This window comes from Acipenser ruthenus, chromosome 23 (assembly GCF_902713425.1).
Source record: "Acipenser ruthenus chromosome 23, fAciRut3.2 maternal haplotype, whole genome shotgun sequence".
NCBI lineage: Eukaryota > Metazoa > Chordata > Actinopteri > Acipenseriformes > Acipenseridae > Acipenser > Acipenser ruthenus.
Window position 1 is genome coordinate 24,020,739 of NC_081211.1, and position 16,964 is coordinate 24,037,702.

Here is a 16,964-nt window from a genome sequence, read left to right on the forward strand (position 1 = left end):
ACAGGCACGGGGGAACGCTGTAATTGGAAATTGACTTTTCAAAGTTAAGGGGTAGTTTATAGAAAATATTCCCAGATTTTGCCTGTTTCCCGAGACTGGGTGTGGCCTGGTCTCTGGTGGGAGAGTAGTGTTTTAATGTCTGTTTATGGTTTAAGAAACACTGTTGCTAAAGGAGGTACAGTTTGTTTTGTTTTGTAGCCTATACAGAATCACCTAAATACCCTTCGCTCTCACGAAAGCCTTTGGTATCATGGCAACAGGTACCGCCTCTTAAGTGTTCTCAGGCATACAGCCACATAAGTAAGTCATGGAAACTCTTGGCAGACTCTCGCTGTATCAAACCTAGGTATGTGGATTGTTTTGCACACTTTGTACAGCATACCAGCCTGTGGTATGCACTTCACTATGCACATATGGCAATTAGTGTCATCTGCTGCAATACCTATTTTTCATCTTAACATCTTTTTTTTCATAAATGCTTCAACTTAAATGTTAACCATAAAGATTAAGAAAGTAAAAGCTGCCTCTGAGTTTTGTACTAGGGCTAAGCCATTTAACATCATATTGGCTCCACCTCTCACCATTTGCATCACACTGTTGTATAGGTACCCCTCAATTAAATGAATACAGAAGGGCGCAGGCCAACAAGTTTAAGCCAATGAGAAGCGAAACACCAAAAACAAGTTTAAGGTCCTTCGTGATAGAAGAGTCAGATTGATATACTAGGTAGTTTTGGAGGGTATAAAAGTGCAGGCAGATATTCTACAAAGCTTCACTTCAGTAGACAACTGTGACTATTTGAACAAAATTAACAAGCCTTTCAAGTACGCCCAAGACAGCAGATGTAATGCCACCCAGCTCTCCATCAAGGATAACCTTTGACAGAGGGTGCTTCAGGGAAGACAGGCTGTGCCACCAGCCAAGATGGATTCAGAAAACTCACCAGGATTCTAAATGCAACACGCTGTTCCATAACCTGTGAGTCAATGGAATGAGCAGATTCTGAATCTGAGCTTTTCCTCTACTGCACACTTCAAATAACCTTTCGTACAGGGGTAATAGAAACAATGCTTTAAAACCCATTTTATTTGCAGACTTAATTTACGCTTTGACTGGCTTTTGGACAATGACATGAATGACATGATCTTGTGCCTAGGGAATAGCACCTTTTGAAACGTCATCTTTCGTTAATTAACTGCGGTCTGTCAAAAAGTAACCTTTATTAAGCATTTTTACTGCAAGCTGTGTATTTTACCTAGATCATCCATCATGTCTGTTCAACATTCAATCTATATTTGTAGAAACTAAACGATTAGACAAGAATTTTGATGGATTACACTGATTTAGTCATTTTTAATATTTTTAATACCCTCTGTCTGAAAGACTCTTTTACACACACAGCAGTTCGAAGCCACGTGTAAGTTACAACTGAAGCTCTTGTTGTAAGGCCTTGTCATCTTTAGTTATCAAAATTTTGCAAGTACAGTGGCACACATGAAATATCATTCAACTGAAGTCACAAAAACCTGTTCAGTTATATTACAATTACAGCAGTCAAACTTTAAAAATTATAGTTTCGCTGAAGGTATCAGTTGTCAAACTGTAACTAGCAAAAATAAAAATGATAAATGTAAAAAGCATTCAGATATCAAGGTAATTATACAATGTTATATACAGTCTTTAAAATAAATGATATAACCAAGTTAAAATATATGCAACAAACAAATTCTACATATTAAACAGCACCTGCATTGCAGATCAGCTGATAAGTGGATATAATTAGTAGTAAGCAAATAATTACATTATTGCATTTTGCTGAAGTTACTTCTAAACACATCGATATTTTATTCCGCTACAGCAGCAATACTGCAATTAATGTGTGCACTAAACAGTAATTCACAATTAACTGACAGCTAACTTTCAGTACTATTTATTGCAATAGCTAATCCTTCATTTAACCTCAGATGCATAATATAATAAAGGTGGCTTTGCACACAGTTTGAAGCATTACCAGCACAACAAACACAAGGAATGCTGTGTTTAAACTGGCACTTGTCAAATTGATAAATTACATCTTTGTCAATATGTCCTTAGCATGATCGTCATGTTAGGAGTCACAATTTCTATACAGATACAGTATTAACTGCAATGGGCACGATTCAATAAAATGAGAACATGCATGTTTCTTATATCACGGAAGTTGATTTCTCTCAGTTACAAATACTAAAAATGAAATTCCTAGTTGGCATTTTTATAGGAATAATAATAATAATAATAATAATAATAATAATAATAATGCAATAGAAAGTATTTTATTTGTATCCTGGACTTCCGTGATCTTATGTCATACTGAATAGGGCCCAATGCTTTTTACCAACATTTATTTAAAACCAATACACTACAAATGTAACAAAACCTATGAAACATCCCAAACCTGTTTTATACATATAAAGGACTGTTAATGAATCTATACAAGACCTAAATACATTAACAATAAAAATAAATACCATTCTACTATAAACAATTTTACAGACTGCAAACCCATTGACTCTTACAACTACTTGGCTAAAGCCTAAAGTCCTTCTTTATACCAGGGGTACACTGCAAAACCAGTTTCACTTATCCAGCAGATTTTAAACACATTTGAGCAACTATTTTAATTGTTTGACAATGTATATATTGTCAGGAGGCTGTGTGGTCCAGTGGTTAAAGAAAAGGGCTTGTAACCAGTTCAAATCCCACCTCATTGTGTGACCCTGAGCAACTCACTTAATCTCCTTGTGCTCTGAGACTTAATTGTAAGTGACTCTGCAGCTGATGCATAGTTCACACACCCTAGTCTCTGTAAGTCGCCCTGGATAAAGGCGTCTGCTAAATAAACAAATAATAATAAAAAAAAAAAATATATATATATATATATATATATATACACCCAGGCAAAAAATAAAAAAACACAACATATTGACATTGTACCGTAAAACATATGCATAAAAACAAAGGCATATTAAGCGCTCAGTCCTTTTACTTGCTACCCATTAATAGGACTGAATTATGCACGTCGCAGATGTCAAACCAGCTGTTTGAGACTTTATTTTGTTGGAGAAGTCCGTTGTAGGGATAGGAGGGATTGCGTATCCTATCGTTGTCAGTTACTACCTTCCAGTACAACGTGTCCTTGATAAAATAGATGGAATTGGTTGTATAAGAGTAATAGACAGAGTCTATATTCCCAATTGGATGATCTCCAGGAGTCGTGGCAGGGAACACATCAACAATCTGCTTGGGGTATCCACTGACCTTCTGTTTCAGGTCAACACTGAATGCTGTCACCTTAACAGGAGAGGAGACAAAAGCTGGATCATTTAGTGGCAGTCTTGACTATACAATACTTATCAAAATGCTTATAGAAATATAAGCTTCTTATGTTGTTATTTGTTAGGGGCATGATAAGAACACAACACGATTTCACCCTATTCTGTGATAATGCAAGGTTTCAGGCTATTATTAAATCCTATTTTTATTTAATTTGTTTATTAAAAATGTTACCAGACTTTAGGGGTCTCAGTGATTGGGATCATGTCACAAACCTTTGACAAGAAGTAACTAAAATTGAGGTGAAAACAGTGAAGGCAAGGTAGAAAAGAATTGTGGCTGAAGTCACTTCTGCTTTCAGGTATTACTAACGTTTTCCTTTTGATCCTGATGGGATTCTTAGCATCACACGGTGGTCGACTTTGGTAACTGCACTATGTATTGAGAAGGTCACAGTTTCTCCAAATGGGAAACATTTTGCACTGCTCTGCTATATGGATTTATGATCAGGTTGACGATAGCCCTCAGTTGATTTGTCCTAATTCCCACTGCCAGTCTCAAAAAGAGAAGGGATGAGCATGGAGACTGAACTGCTCTCTCTATCCCTGAGCAGGTCACTCCAGGATTGAGGCATGTTTGTGGGGCAATGTAGGAAAGCTATCCCTGCCAATCCAGACCTATCCATCAACACAAACATTCATTGCCTAGATAAATTAAGGAGATCCTACTTACTTGGGATCCCCTGAAGAAGTAAATGTTGCGATCCCTTTTATCGAAGAACGCAGTGTCTATTGGGCTGGGAGCTCCTGGGAAGCCCTCAGAAATCAGCTTGGGATATCTGACTCCTTCAGGATCTTCAGTGAAGATCATGTCATTGTCAGGGTCATAGCGCCAATACTGAGTACCTGCAGGACACCAAAGCAGCAACACATTCATTTCCACATTCCCTTCACACGTTTCCATTCCTTTGGGTTTAAAATGCCTTTTATGCAATAAACAATCAATATGATGCAGCATTTACATATTGTAGCTTAATACTTCATAAAGATGGAATTTAGATCATCTTAGAATGTAGCTTCTGTTTTGTTATTTGGCTGTACCTTTGAAAAAGTACTGGGCATTTATGTTCCAGGTCCAGACATGAATAAAAGCATCAATGTCGGAGCTGGGGATACCCCTCCAGCCAATGTTGACAGGGAATGGGTCTCCGTAGCGTGTCCTGTTACTTCTGTTTTCATACATCCAGTACCAGCTGGACCTGAAGAAGTAGGTGTTAAACCGGTAGATCCAATCTCCAGTCGCACTCTTCTCTCTTCGAACCCAGTCGAAGACTGCGTTAAAGGGACCTTGGCAAATACCTGGAGAATGAATTCAGTTGTTAATGAAGTTCTTAACTAAAGTTCGGGAGGAGGGTCAGACACCAATCTCCTCGTCACCAAACTGAATCATTCAATTTACAGATTAGCTAATTAAGATTGTTAGCACTATAAATACCCTCTTCACTTACCTCTCAGTTGCGTTTCGATTTCATCGTAACCCACCACCTCCCCATCTCCAACTTTCTGAAATTTTAGGTTTTATCAATGGGGGTCTACGCCTCGTCCAGTTGGCCAGGCAGCGAGCCCTCAAACCAAGTCAGGTTTGATGCCAAATGAATGTGTATATACAACATACTTCTCTGTAAAATGCAATACAACGTGTCCATCATTAAAATACGAATCTGAATCACATGATGCGATGAAAGGATTAAGGATGTTCTTTTCCAAGCTGACATGAAACAAACTGTTGCTGCTGAGGTGGATTTTCATAGGTCACAGTGTTAGTTCATTTTTCAGCTAAGGATGATGATGTAGCGTGTTATCAAAATAACTTATTAATCAACCCTATAATGTTTTGTATGGGTGAGAATGACTGTGTATCACATGTGTCTGAAAAAAAAGGGAAACCCCGCCATTCTCAAGAACAGTGAAAATAAAGTCTTTGTTCTCTGTTTCTTTCAGAAAGGTGTCATTATAATAAAGAGTATTCTTTGTGTCTCCAAGAGAGGGTGAGACGTGGTGGGGGACGTTTAATATGATTCAGATATTTTCATTGTGACGTCAGAAATGTATTCTTTGAGAGTCTGGGGACAGTAAATATATATATGTTTTGAGGACAAGCACAGAAGTCAGAAATGTTGAGCATGCTAAGCAATGTTAAGAGTGTTTTTGACTGTTTCAAAATGTGAATCAAGCTGGGATTTACTTTCTGGTTTTATTTTTTAAAAAAATATTCCAGTCAAGAACCGCTGAGGAAAGATATTTGTTGTAGCCTAGTGTCACACCTGCCTCTTTTACATACATTTCTACAGGATAACTTACCATACAGGGCCTGCATCTCCTTTCTGTCTAACCAGTCTATTTCCACGTTATTGTCTTGTGGAATATAATTCGGCTGCATTACCGATCCAGTACGGTACTTGTGTGGCAAACCCAGCGCGTGTCCGATTTCATGTACCGCCACCTGACAGGGAAGGGAAAAGGTTGTGTCACTGCAAAAGAGCAAACTGCCGTTCTTCCTAAATGGTTTCCTGTTTTATAATCAGAAATAGTTCTCAAAACCGCTGTGTACAGTCCCAGTTCATAATAAGGATCTGGTAGTTCACATTTAGTATACCTATCACAATTTGTGGATACACTTCAATAATACAGGGTCATTCACGTAGCTACACTTTACTATATGCACTTAGCACACCGTTCTGTGATTGAGAGGATGGAACTGTATACAATAACATGTTTAAAGAGGAGATTTAACCGAGCATATCATTTTGCAGTAAGTACAAGGACTAAATAAGGAAACACAAGTGGAAGCTAAAGTAAGGTAAAGTACCAGTATTTTGAAGTGTAGCCCAATTTGTAAAAAAAAAACAAACAAAAAAAAAACATTCTCATTAAGTTAAAGGTTATTACTGTACAAAATGTGATAAAAAAAGTTTTTTCTTTAAAGAAATTACTTAAATGGATAGTAAAGTAGGGAAGTGAAAATCAAGAAACTGACCTAAAGTGGGAGGCTTGTCGGAGCCATTGACCTTTTTTCTGTTCCTAAAAATCACTTATGTTCTTATCAAGTGAATTACCTTTAGCAGACTGATGCCCTGGTCACTGTTTGTTCCGACAAAATGTTCGTCATCGTCAAAGTGAATGTCACCAAGGTACCAGGCATGAGCAAACTCCTGCCCGACTCCATCGAAGACTTGGGAGCATCCCAGGTGTCGTGCTGCAAAACAAGGAATGGGAGCACAGTTAGCATCTGTGTCAACTGGGGGCACTACCAGAAGAACAATAGTGGATTATCAGGGGCCCTGTTGACCCCCATGCCAGTGTTTCAATGTATTCTCCATGACCTGAGAGGGGAAAATCTTTGTAATATTTACTATGTTTCATATAACAGTGTAACTCAGTAGATAGACGGTCAAGACAGGAAAAACGGGATCATGCATTAAAAATTAAACTGCAGTTAAAAGCTACAACACACTTGTATTTTTACACAGAACTGAATGTACATTTATGTAGCATAATTTATGGCAAAGTATAAAACTAAATTAATCTGTGCACAGCTGCTCAGTCAATCATTTTCCATATTGGCTCCATATTGGAGAGAGAGAGGAGTACTGTCGTCTTTTTAAAAAAAAAACTGCTACAGTTTTTCTTAAACTGAAATACAGTCAAAGTAGATCCAGCAAAGGAGCAAGAACGAGCATAATATCATTTTTTGCTATGATGCGCATAAGAAATGTTATATTTTTGCTATGACTCGCTTCAGTTATGCAGGCATATTTATGCCAAGCACAAATAACATGATTTATCTATAAAAAATGTATTCTCCCTCAAAATTTAGGTTTTTCACTAGGTCTTTATATAAAAGCACCTTAAGCTGTTTGGAAAATTTATTCTTATCCAAGAATTTAACAGTTCTGTAAATTATAATTAGGAACCCAGCTCTAATTTCAGTTCTGTTTTGGAAATCAGTGAAAAAGTTCAGTGTAACTTCTACACCTCCTTCCCAGCCAATGTGTTAAGTCAGGACTTTCCATGTCACAGAAACAAGGACATAAATGAGTCTTGCATCATACAGGTTCCTCTGTTTGTACCCCTGGGTGTTGGTAACCTGATGCCAGTTGGCTCTGTGCTCTTGTTTAGTTGTAACAGTGCTTTGTTTTCCTTGGATCAGCTGGACACAACATGTTATAGCAATTACATTGGAATCTGTTACCAAATGATTTCATCTGTTAGGACACCTTGCTCAATTAGTTATACATAAAATAGTTTCTGTGTGTGTGTGTGTGTGTGTGTGTGTGTTTGTGTGTGTGTGTGTGTGTCCTGAACGTAGCAGGTACACACAGTAATACTACCAACTGGCTACGTGAATCTTTTGTCTATATTTTGTAATACAATAAATAATTTGTCATTTTTTAATCATTTTTTAATTATAGTAATGGAAATAATCTGGTTCCTCCATAATATTTCTCAGTGGTTTATGTTAAACCACATCCTTAAGATACACTATACTAATAAGTCCCTTTCCTAACATCTTAGTGATTGGCTTGCTAATTCTTTTACTCACCTGTGCCGAAGCCAAGCTTGATGTCGATTTCGGAAGAGGAAGAGGTCAGATCCTCTACAAACTGCACAGGTATGACCTCGCTCCACATCCGGAAAGCCAGCCTTATCACACTCTTCTGCTGTTCAATGGACAGGTGCATGCTATAGCCCTCCTCCATTAGGCGCCACTTCAGCGTGGACTTGCTGAAAGCCTGGCTGGTTCTGCTATCTCCAGCCAGGGTGTACACGTCTGCCCGTTTCCTCCTGACATGCTCCACCAGCCGGGACAGGAACCTCTTCTCCCGTATGGGTGCTGTCTCTGTGTCGTTGGAAGTGATCTCTCCAGTCGAATTGGTCTGGGAGATGGTGAAAGTCTCATTTGAAGCTGTTTCGTTGGAGCTTGCTTTGTGGTCTGGGACACCGCAGCGGGGTCGGTTCATGACCTCTTTGGTTTGCTCGTCCAGGACGCCGGTGACCGGAATCCCGTTGTCCCTCTGGAAGCTCTTCAGGGATTCAATGTAGGCTGGGCTTTCAGTCGGTTTCTGTTCTATATCTTCTCCAAACCTAGATGGTGGTTCTCCCTCAGAAATCAGCTCTTTGGGAGCCTGATTCTCATCTATAGGCATGAGGACATTCTCGGAATCAAAATCCTCCCAACCGACAGGGTCGACATAACCATATTTTGTTAGGAATTCCTATAAAAACAAAAGCCAGATTATTAGAAAATTACGTGGCAGATTATATCCAATTTGCCAAAAATCTGAGCATGCTAGATATCTCATAACAATGCACTAATTATACAGTATTGTGCTATTTTAGATGACGTGACGTGAAACAGTTTGACAGCTGATAAGCGCCTGATTCATGTGTTGTTATATTGTATTTCACCACATTTGCCAGTTTCACAGGCAGTTATCATTTTTGATGATTTATGCTTGGAAATTCTATATGTAATGACTCTTTTATTCTCATTGATCCTCACTGGATCTAAGAGTTCATCTTTACAAGGGCATGAAGGCTTACGAAGTGGTTTGCATTATTATGTAATCAGAATTACAACTGGTGTTATATGAATAAGACTGAGAACCACTGAACCACTGTTAGAGCACAACACTATAATCTTTGCAAAATATCCCGCAGTAGAGACCAGACAGTGTGAAAATAAACTTAAGAGTGGATGGGATTTTGAGTTCTTTACTTCTAGTTGAAACATCAACAGGTTTTTATTCATTTAAAAAGTGGTGCAGTCTTTGCACTCCAGAATGAAATTGAAATGACAAAGACTTACCTGCGCAGCCTCAGGTGACTGAATAAGCTGTGCTTGCCTTGAGGGCAGATCCTGGATGTCGGAGTGATCGCGGCTGTGAAAGAGCTTTTCAGCCCCTGCATGTCTCACTGTCAGATAGAGGACCAGGGCTAGGAAGGCTCCGGTGTTTCTGTAGGTGAAGGGCTCCATCCTCACTCAGGTGACTGGGGCTGAACTCGTCAAGAGGAACGCTCAGGCGTGACGCTGATCAATCCAAAAGCCCTCAAGTCCTTCAGCAGGGCTTTTGCTTTCTGAGATATCTGGCTGTCAGGCTGCTATGTTTAATACTGCAGAGGAATTCTTTTCTCCTCCCTTTATCTTGTGACGTGTTGAGAGAGAACACCCACCTGGACAGGTTCTAGCTGGTGTCCTAATGACAATAAAAAATAAATTAATTAATTAATTAAAACTATACCATACCATGCCCACAACATCAATTTATCATGGTTTTACAGTGCAATCCATTTGGCATGCTTTATCCACCTTATGTTTTATTATTCATTAATGGTATACCACAGTAAAAAGAATAAAGTTATCTAACCCCTGAGTGGATAAATAATTGCTGTATGCAACCAGATAAATTTCACCTGCACAGGAACAGAGAGTCCTGCATTGATAATATATCACACGCCAAACAAGATACAGCTATCCCTGATACAATGCTTTACATATGAACACTAATCCAATCTGTTCAGTTGTTCAGCATACCTATATTATATTTTTTATGTCAAGGGATTATAGTGAAGGAAGTCTAAGGAGTTAATGTCCATGTTTTCTGGGTGGGTGCACTGGTGCTTTGGAAGTGTAATGGTTTCATTCACTTCACAATAGCAAGTGAATGTGATAGCCTTGCCTTTGTCCTTAGTGTGAATTAGTTGAACACATATTACTGAACAGCCCTAGGTAAACCCTGGCTAGGTTTGTGACTGCTTGCTCTATAAAGGCGCAGGTAATTAAATACATAATATGTGCGACTTGTTGTTTAATCACACAGAATCGCTCCTAGCTTTGGAAAGTTTATGCAATTACCTCTGTCAAGTAACAAATCGGAAGTCTCCTAAGAACAGTGCACAGCACCTTGTTCCATTAGATTTGCGTCAAACAAACAGGATAGATGTTTCAATACAAAACACGTGCCTGTATCGAAGACTGTGTGGACATTTAAGATGTTACTGCTATCAAACTCCACTTTAAGTCATATTTGCAGGCATTATTGTAAAGCATTACCGTATCTCCTATCACTGTAATGGCAAATACTACTAGTAAAGCTGCAGACAATTGATGTCCAGGTCTTGTTTGGCTGTATTAGTTGAGGCTGTGGGTAGGGAAGCAGTAACGTATTCATTCTGTGGTTACCTGATCCCCATCTTATTCATTTGGAAGAAGGGCTCTAGTTGCTCCTGTATTCGAATTGCATATCAAAGCACAGTGAGCAGTTAAACAAATGTGTGCTTCGTATGCATTATGTGTGATATTTCCTAAACAGATACTAGAGAACAGATTAATACAGAATAGTTCTCGATGGACTAAAACTAAGGAATAACCCCTTCTGGAAACTTATTTTAGAGGGCATTGATTATTTATAATAAACCTCCCGGTCAATCAGGTTCTAAGCCAATGAGCTTCTCTCTTTTGAAACATGACAGAATGTTCATTCTAATGTCGCTGCTCTCATTGTTAATTAAGATGGCACTTCTAGATGGCATAGAGGCCTAGTGAATTACAAGGAGGCTGTGCTGCTAGCTATTATCCTTTTTAATAAGAATACCCTTTTCAGCATGTGACGATACAACTTTAAACATAGGGATAGCCGGTATAAGTGATTATTAAACAATCATCTGTAAACATTTTTTTTACAGACACAAATGCTTTTCATTCCGATTATGTTACATAATTACAGCCTTTCACGCATACATTTTACTGGATGCTAAATTGGCACTGTATTTTAGAAGAATGGCAGCAACAAATAGTTGTGAAATTGACTTAAAGCCACGTGGAAAATGTGAGGTAAGTCTAATTTAGTTAGTTAAGCAATTATTGCTAGTTCCTATTTTCCCTACAGGAGATGACATTCATATAACGTCAGAATTGCGGTCAATATGTGACCCATGCTGTGGGTGCTGCAACCTAGCAGTGTGCCACCAGAGGGCATGTGAAGAATGAATATGTAAAAGCAGCACTCGGCTGGATTTTAGAGCAAAACTAATATATCTTGTGTTAACATTATGTTATTAGTATACACAGTGATTTCAAGAAGCAGGTAAATAAGTGTTGATATTACAAAATCGTATGTTGTCCTTTTAAAAAGATAAATATCTGCTACCACACTAGGTTAAAATAATTGTAGCTAACAAAATATGCAAAAAATGCACATCCATTCATTAAAAGGCACACACGTTTTAGCTCACATGTATTTTCATTATAAAACATGCTATCTTGTACTCAACTTTATTAAATAAATCTCTGTTTGTCAGCCATGCTTTTATACCTGGGGAGTGAAATTGTCCCACCACTTCACCGGCTTCTTTCCTGCTAATAACCAATCAGCTGCTTCCCATATTGACTGAAATGCTTTCGACTAGTAACATGCTGTGACCCAGAAGACACTGCTGCGGTGAAATGACCCAGGAAGTAAAGATTTCTGGATTTCTTTTGTTAGCAACAATTCCTTTAAAGAAAGCTTTCAGTTCACATGCCTGCCTTTCAGGTCGTCTATGCTAGTTTGCCTCCTAGGTAAGTTCACCTCAGCAGTGTTTTTAACTTCAAAACATGTCAGTCAGAAGCATCTACATGGTTAGTAAAAAGAACGTATGACAGCGAGGCTGGGGGAAATGACCAAGGAAGTGCAAGACTACCTGAAAGTAAGACACAGAGGAAGAGCTTTTTTTAATCTGCGATAGTGGCAGGTGAATGTTTTTGAAATTTAAATACGTGTCAGATGTGACCACATAGCAAATGAAAGTGCACTGGTATTATTTTGTTAGTTTTAACTACGTTAAGCACGTAATGTAGTGCGTCTCTCATCACCTCTAGGAACATGAGATTCCTGTTTGACGTGCTCAGATCCCGTTCCTCTCGTTACAAGTTATTTTCTGCCAGGCACGCAAAGGCTATAAAAGTAATTGGCAGTTCCTCATCCCCACCCTCTCCATCAACAACATAAATGTATTTCTGAAAGAGTGTTTTAAGCAAACTCCCCATGATAATAGTGCAATCCACCACATCTAAACACTCTTGACTTGAGCTACTGTGTAAAAATAGCTTGAAAACACTTCTTTATGCAAGTTGCTTGAAAAACAGGGTGCGCGAGTGCCATAAATATGTATTTAATTAATATGCAATTAACCATTTGCTGAAGTTTAGTTACATGTTCATATCAATAGATATACCATGCATGTGTGTATCTATCACTTGACTGACATTTTAGCTCATATGTTGGGTATGTTTTTTGAGACTTGGTATTACAAAGACTGGGTGTGTAGCATTACTAATAGTATTCCATAAGTTATCCACTCTACCTAAATAACGCACATTTAAACCACATGACTGCTATTCACAATCACATTTTCAAATCGTGGTGCTCCCATGAATAGGGTATTACAAGCTTTACATACCAGTCATTGTATGTGTTATATATTTTTTTTTTTACTGGAGCAGGAAATACACAAATGCACATCTTACAGGGCAGCAGTGTGGAGTAGTGGTTAGGGCTCTGGACTCTTGACCAGAGGGTCGTGGGTTCAATCCCAGCTGGGGGACACTGCTGCTGTACCCTTGAGCAAGGTACTTTAACCTAGATTGCTCCAGTAAAAACCCAACTGTATAAATGGGTAATTGTATGTAAAAATAATGTGATATCTTGTAACAGTTGTAAGTCGCCCTGGATAAGGTTGTCGGCTAAGAAATAAATAATAATAATAATAATACTGGCTGTTTATTAACATGTAACTAAACTTCAGCAAATGGTTAATTGCATATGAATGAAATACTTGCTTATGACACTTAGAATAAAGTGCTACTGGAAGAGTGTGCACATGAACGGGCAAAACCGTGAATCTCTCACCGTCAGTCGTTTGTTATTTCTAGTAAAAGGGGAGCACAAAAAGACATTTCCACATGAGATTTAAGTCTTTCTGCGTTTGCAGCCTCTTCAGTATTGCAAACTAATTTGAACCAGTTATGCAGAAGAAGTGTTAAGGCTAAAAAATGATCATTTGATTTAAACAGTACTCTACACCACTGTTTTAGAGTGAAGTCATTCTGCTGCTGCTGTGAAATGCATTTATATAAGAAAAAAAAGACCTTCCATTGATTAAACAATTAAAATGTATGAATGAGCCTCTCTGGCATTTACCAATGTCCCAGAGCTGTTCTTGTTTGGCCACATTCCTACTCCACTTGTAAGCCTCAGATCTTAAGAAAAGCTTTTTATACATTTTATATTAGGGGGATTTGTATTTCTGTGTGTGAGTGTGTGTGTGTGTGTGCGTGCGTGCGTGCGTGCGTGTGTGTGTTGGAAATAAATTAAGTGAAGATTAAATATTTCCACAGAAGCAGTTGTGTTATTTATCCTATTTATGTTCATTTGATTTTTCTAAAATGATAACCTCTTTGACTGATGATACATCATTACTCGGGTAATAATAACGCTAAAAGCTGTTTTTTCTAGTTTCAAACACCAGAACTGGAGTATGCTGTATAATGAATGTGGGTGATTGAAAAGAGCTGTTAGTGTCCAGTGAATTTCCATGAACTGGAATAACAGAGTGTGGGTGGCACAGCTCCAGATTAAACACACACAGGAATGATTTATTTGAGGTTTACATGATTTCCATCTACTAGAGCAACACTAAACTCCAGATAACATTAGCACCCGATAAATCAAACAAACAAAGCAGTAACCTTTAAAATAAAACCCGTTTCAAAGAGTTATTTTAATGATGTATGTTGTGTATGGAAGCCGTACAGGGATAGACTACAGCATATCACAGCTCACTTTGAACTGACAGAGTCCGTTCTGTGCTTTGGAAACACTTTCTTTTTCATGACACAAGCAGTGTATCAGATAAGAAACTGTTTTACTTGGTGTAAACCATAACGCCCTGTGTGTGTGTTAAGTGGGTGTGTTATATATACTGTAAAACCAGTGAATTTAAACTGAGAGGGCATTGATTCTACCCCACCTATGATCAAGAAATCAAACTGCTACTGTACCTACATTGTGAACCCTTATGTCCACCGAACTGTATATACATTTGGAAACACAGACTCATGTGAGGGTAATGATATGGCCAGACCTTGTGGAACATAGCAGGAGTGTGATGAAACACGACTGTGACTTCCTAATTGGAAGAGGCAAGAGCAATAGTATTTCAGCATATATGACTTGTATTAGCTCCAAGGGGAGATTTTCTGACCCCATTATTAACAATAAAAATAAGGTGGGAAGTTTACAGGGTTTAATTATATCCCGCTGTTATTTGGATCAGGATAGAGATGTCTTCGGGAAGACATTTCCTATACTTATCAAGCTACTGCAGTGCATTTACCCTGCTGTTATGTATTACTTGTATACACTGATGTTGTATTCTGGGTCAGCTTCAGCTGATCGTCATCATTGCTCACTCCAGCTCCACTCTTGCAGACCGCAGCAGAGACATGAGATTGCACTGCTCCACAGTGTTCAAACCGGGGGAGCCTCTTTCCCATGCATTCAACTGTCTGGAGGAGGCACTCCACTCTCTACACACTGGTGCTGCTGCTGTTTTAAAAATGCAGAGCTGTATTGGAGTACATGGAGAATGTGCATTTTCAGAGAAGCCTAAAACAGTGTCTTTAGTTCGTTCATTCAGGTTTGTGTAAAAATCTGTATTCAAATTTAATTTAACATAGCTGAACCACATCTATCTTTCACATTGGAATCGGGTCAAAACAATTGTCTGCTTGACTTGTTTTTTACCACACAGACTTTTTCCCCCCAAAAAATCACATGGGTCAGCAATATAGACACACAGGCCATTCTTCCTAGTGGGACGATTACACAGTATTGATTTACTTCCTCTCTGTGGCTATTTTAACCCAGCATCAAGCATGGGCCAGTTGTTTGAATGGAATTATTCACATCGTTTTTAACTCATGAACTGGAACATTTTCATGAATATCAAACTATTAATTAAAACAGGCATAGCTTTATGAATAATGTCCCATATGATAAACCATCTCATCCACCATTGCCTAACCTGAATTTTGTTACAAAGAACAAAATAAATTAAAAAAGTGAAAAGTCTGTTCAGCCTGTGAAGGCTCGTCCCAACCTATTTATAAACCCACCATCTTTGACCATATCATAACCTTGAAATGACTGTGCAAGATTTGTTTCCCACTGCTACAATTATTCAGACAATAAGATGGCTGTAACAGTGCTATAATTGGGATTTGACAAGGCCAGTGTCTCCTTAAAGTCTATGCACTGAAACTGAAATGCACATCCATGTTGCAGCTGAAGACAAGTTCCTTATGGCTTTATTTTAATATTCAGAAATCTTACCTGCAGGTTCTGCAGCGTCTCCGTTATTTAAGTTGTAGTTTCCCAGTTTGTGCACGAATCAAGAGAACTTGAGCTGGAACCGCTGGAGAACTGCTGGCCCTGTTGTCGTTGAGAGCTCTGTTATGAAGACAGCATTCTCCACACTCCACCAGCTGACACCATTCAGAGCAAGGGGTCACTCCCTCAAGCATTCTGCTCCAGCAGCTAAGGATGACTTTTTCACACCGGCTGCTCCAAAACTCTTTACACTTTAATGACGCTTTTATAATCTTTTTGTGTTTAATGTTAATTAAGGCAAGGGGCATTCAATCTGATAGATGTATAACAGTAGATTATATGATATTATAGTATAGAATGTCATATATAGATCTGTGTTGAATCTTGTGCGTTTTGTATCTCACTCAAACTCCAAAAGAGGAAGTACAGCTCTCTGAATCTTCCTTGAAAGAACACCAGACTTGCTCAGTGTAGACATGCCAATCCGATCGCATGCAGCCCATTCATAAACTGTGTCCTTCCTGCAATTCAAAGGAAAGATTTAATTAGTATTATTTGTTTTCAATGGATTAAAGACTGAAGCAATGCCACTGACGAGGAAAGTTGGATGCCAAAGTTAACTTGAGTTTATTATTTTGTGTAATAATGTTCTGAAGTGATACCAAAGAAAACAACGAGATGCTCTCAAAACAGAACGATTTCAAACTGTGAGCGCTGTCACAAAGCATCCCTTCACAAAGTTCTTATACACAAAACTCGGTCAAGTTCTATCAAGTTCTATACAAGGGCATCTCTGGTTTTAACCCCCAGTTATAGCCTCTATTAATCCAGATTTCACAGAGAAATGCTGTCAAAAAAACAAGTTCTTGTCTGACAGATACCTTATAACCCAGTTTCACACAATTTGCCTGGTTAAGCCAATTTTAATCCTAATTAAAAAATCCTAATTAATATAAGTTAACACCACTTGACTACTTTACGATTGCATTTCTTCTGCCTGAATCTGCACATGGAGCTGTGGGATTATGTCTCACAATCGTTTGGCATCCAAATGTTATTTGGGCATCCTTCATGCCAGTCTGTCATAATCTTTAAAACTGGCTAAAGAAAACATTCTGTATCCTCGTCAGTGGATAGTTCTAGTTTGATCTGCTTTAATAAGAAGTGATTGCTGTCTTCTATTTACAAAGCCGTGACTACCCACAAGCCAATGTTAATGAAT

At 38.4% G+C, this 16,964-nt stretch overlaps 1 protein-coding gene across 1 annotated transcript; it reads right to left on the reverse strand.

Moving 5' to 3' along the window:
• Positions 1–1,097: 1,097 nt before the first annotated feature.
• On the reverse strand, positions 1,098–15,980 carry LOC117412849 (matrix metalloproteinase-21-like). Its single transcript, XM_034908464.2, has 8 exons — positions 15,746–15,980; positions 9,181–9,568; positions 7,915–8,587; positions 6,428–6,567; positions 5,673–5,814; positions 4,413–4,670; positions 4,045–4,217; positions 1,098–3,330 (listed from the first exon to the last, which is right to left on the reverse strand). Exons 2-8 carry the CDS (start codon positions 9,346–9,348, stop codon positions 3,022–3,024), a joined length of 1,863 nt encoding a protein of 620 aa, XP_034764355.2. The 5' UTR covers positions 9,349–9,568; positions 15,746–15,980; the 3' UTR covers positions 1,098–3,021.
• Between the last annotated feature and the right edge of the window lie 984 nt (positions 15,981–16,964).

Excerpts from the sequence above, each read along its gene's own strand:
- LOC117412849 (XM_034908464.2), bottom strand. The coding sequence starts at position 9,348 with ATGGAGCCCTTCACCTACAGAAACACCGGAGCCTTCCTAGCCCTGGTC. Across the intron at positions 6,568-7,914 it reads CAAGCTTGGCTTCGGCACAG|CACGACACCTGGGATGCTCC; the intron begins GTGAGTAAAAGA and ends CTTGTTTTGCAG. Across the intron at positions 3,331-4,044 it reads ACTTCTTCAGGGGATCCCAA|GTGACAGCATTCAGTGTTGA; the intron begins GTAAGTAGGATC and ends TCTCCTGTTAAG.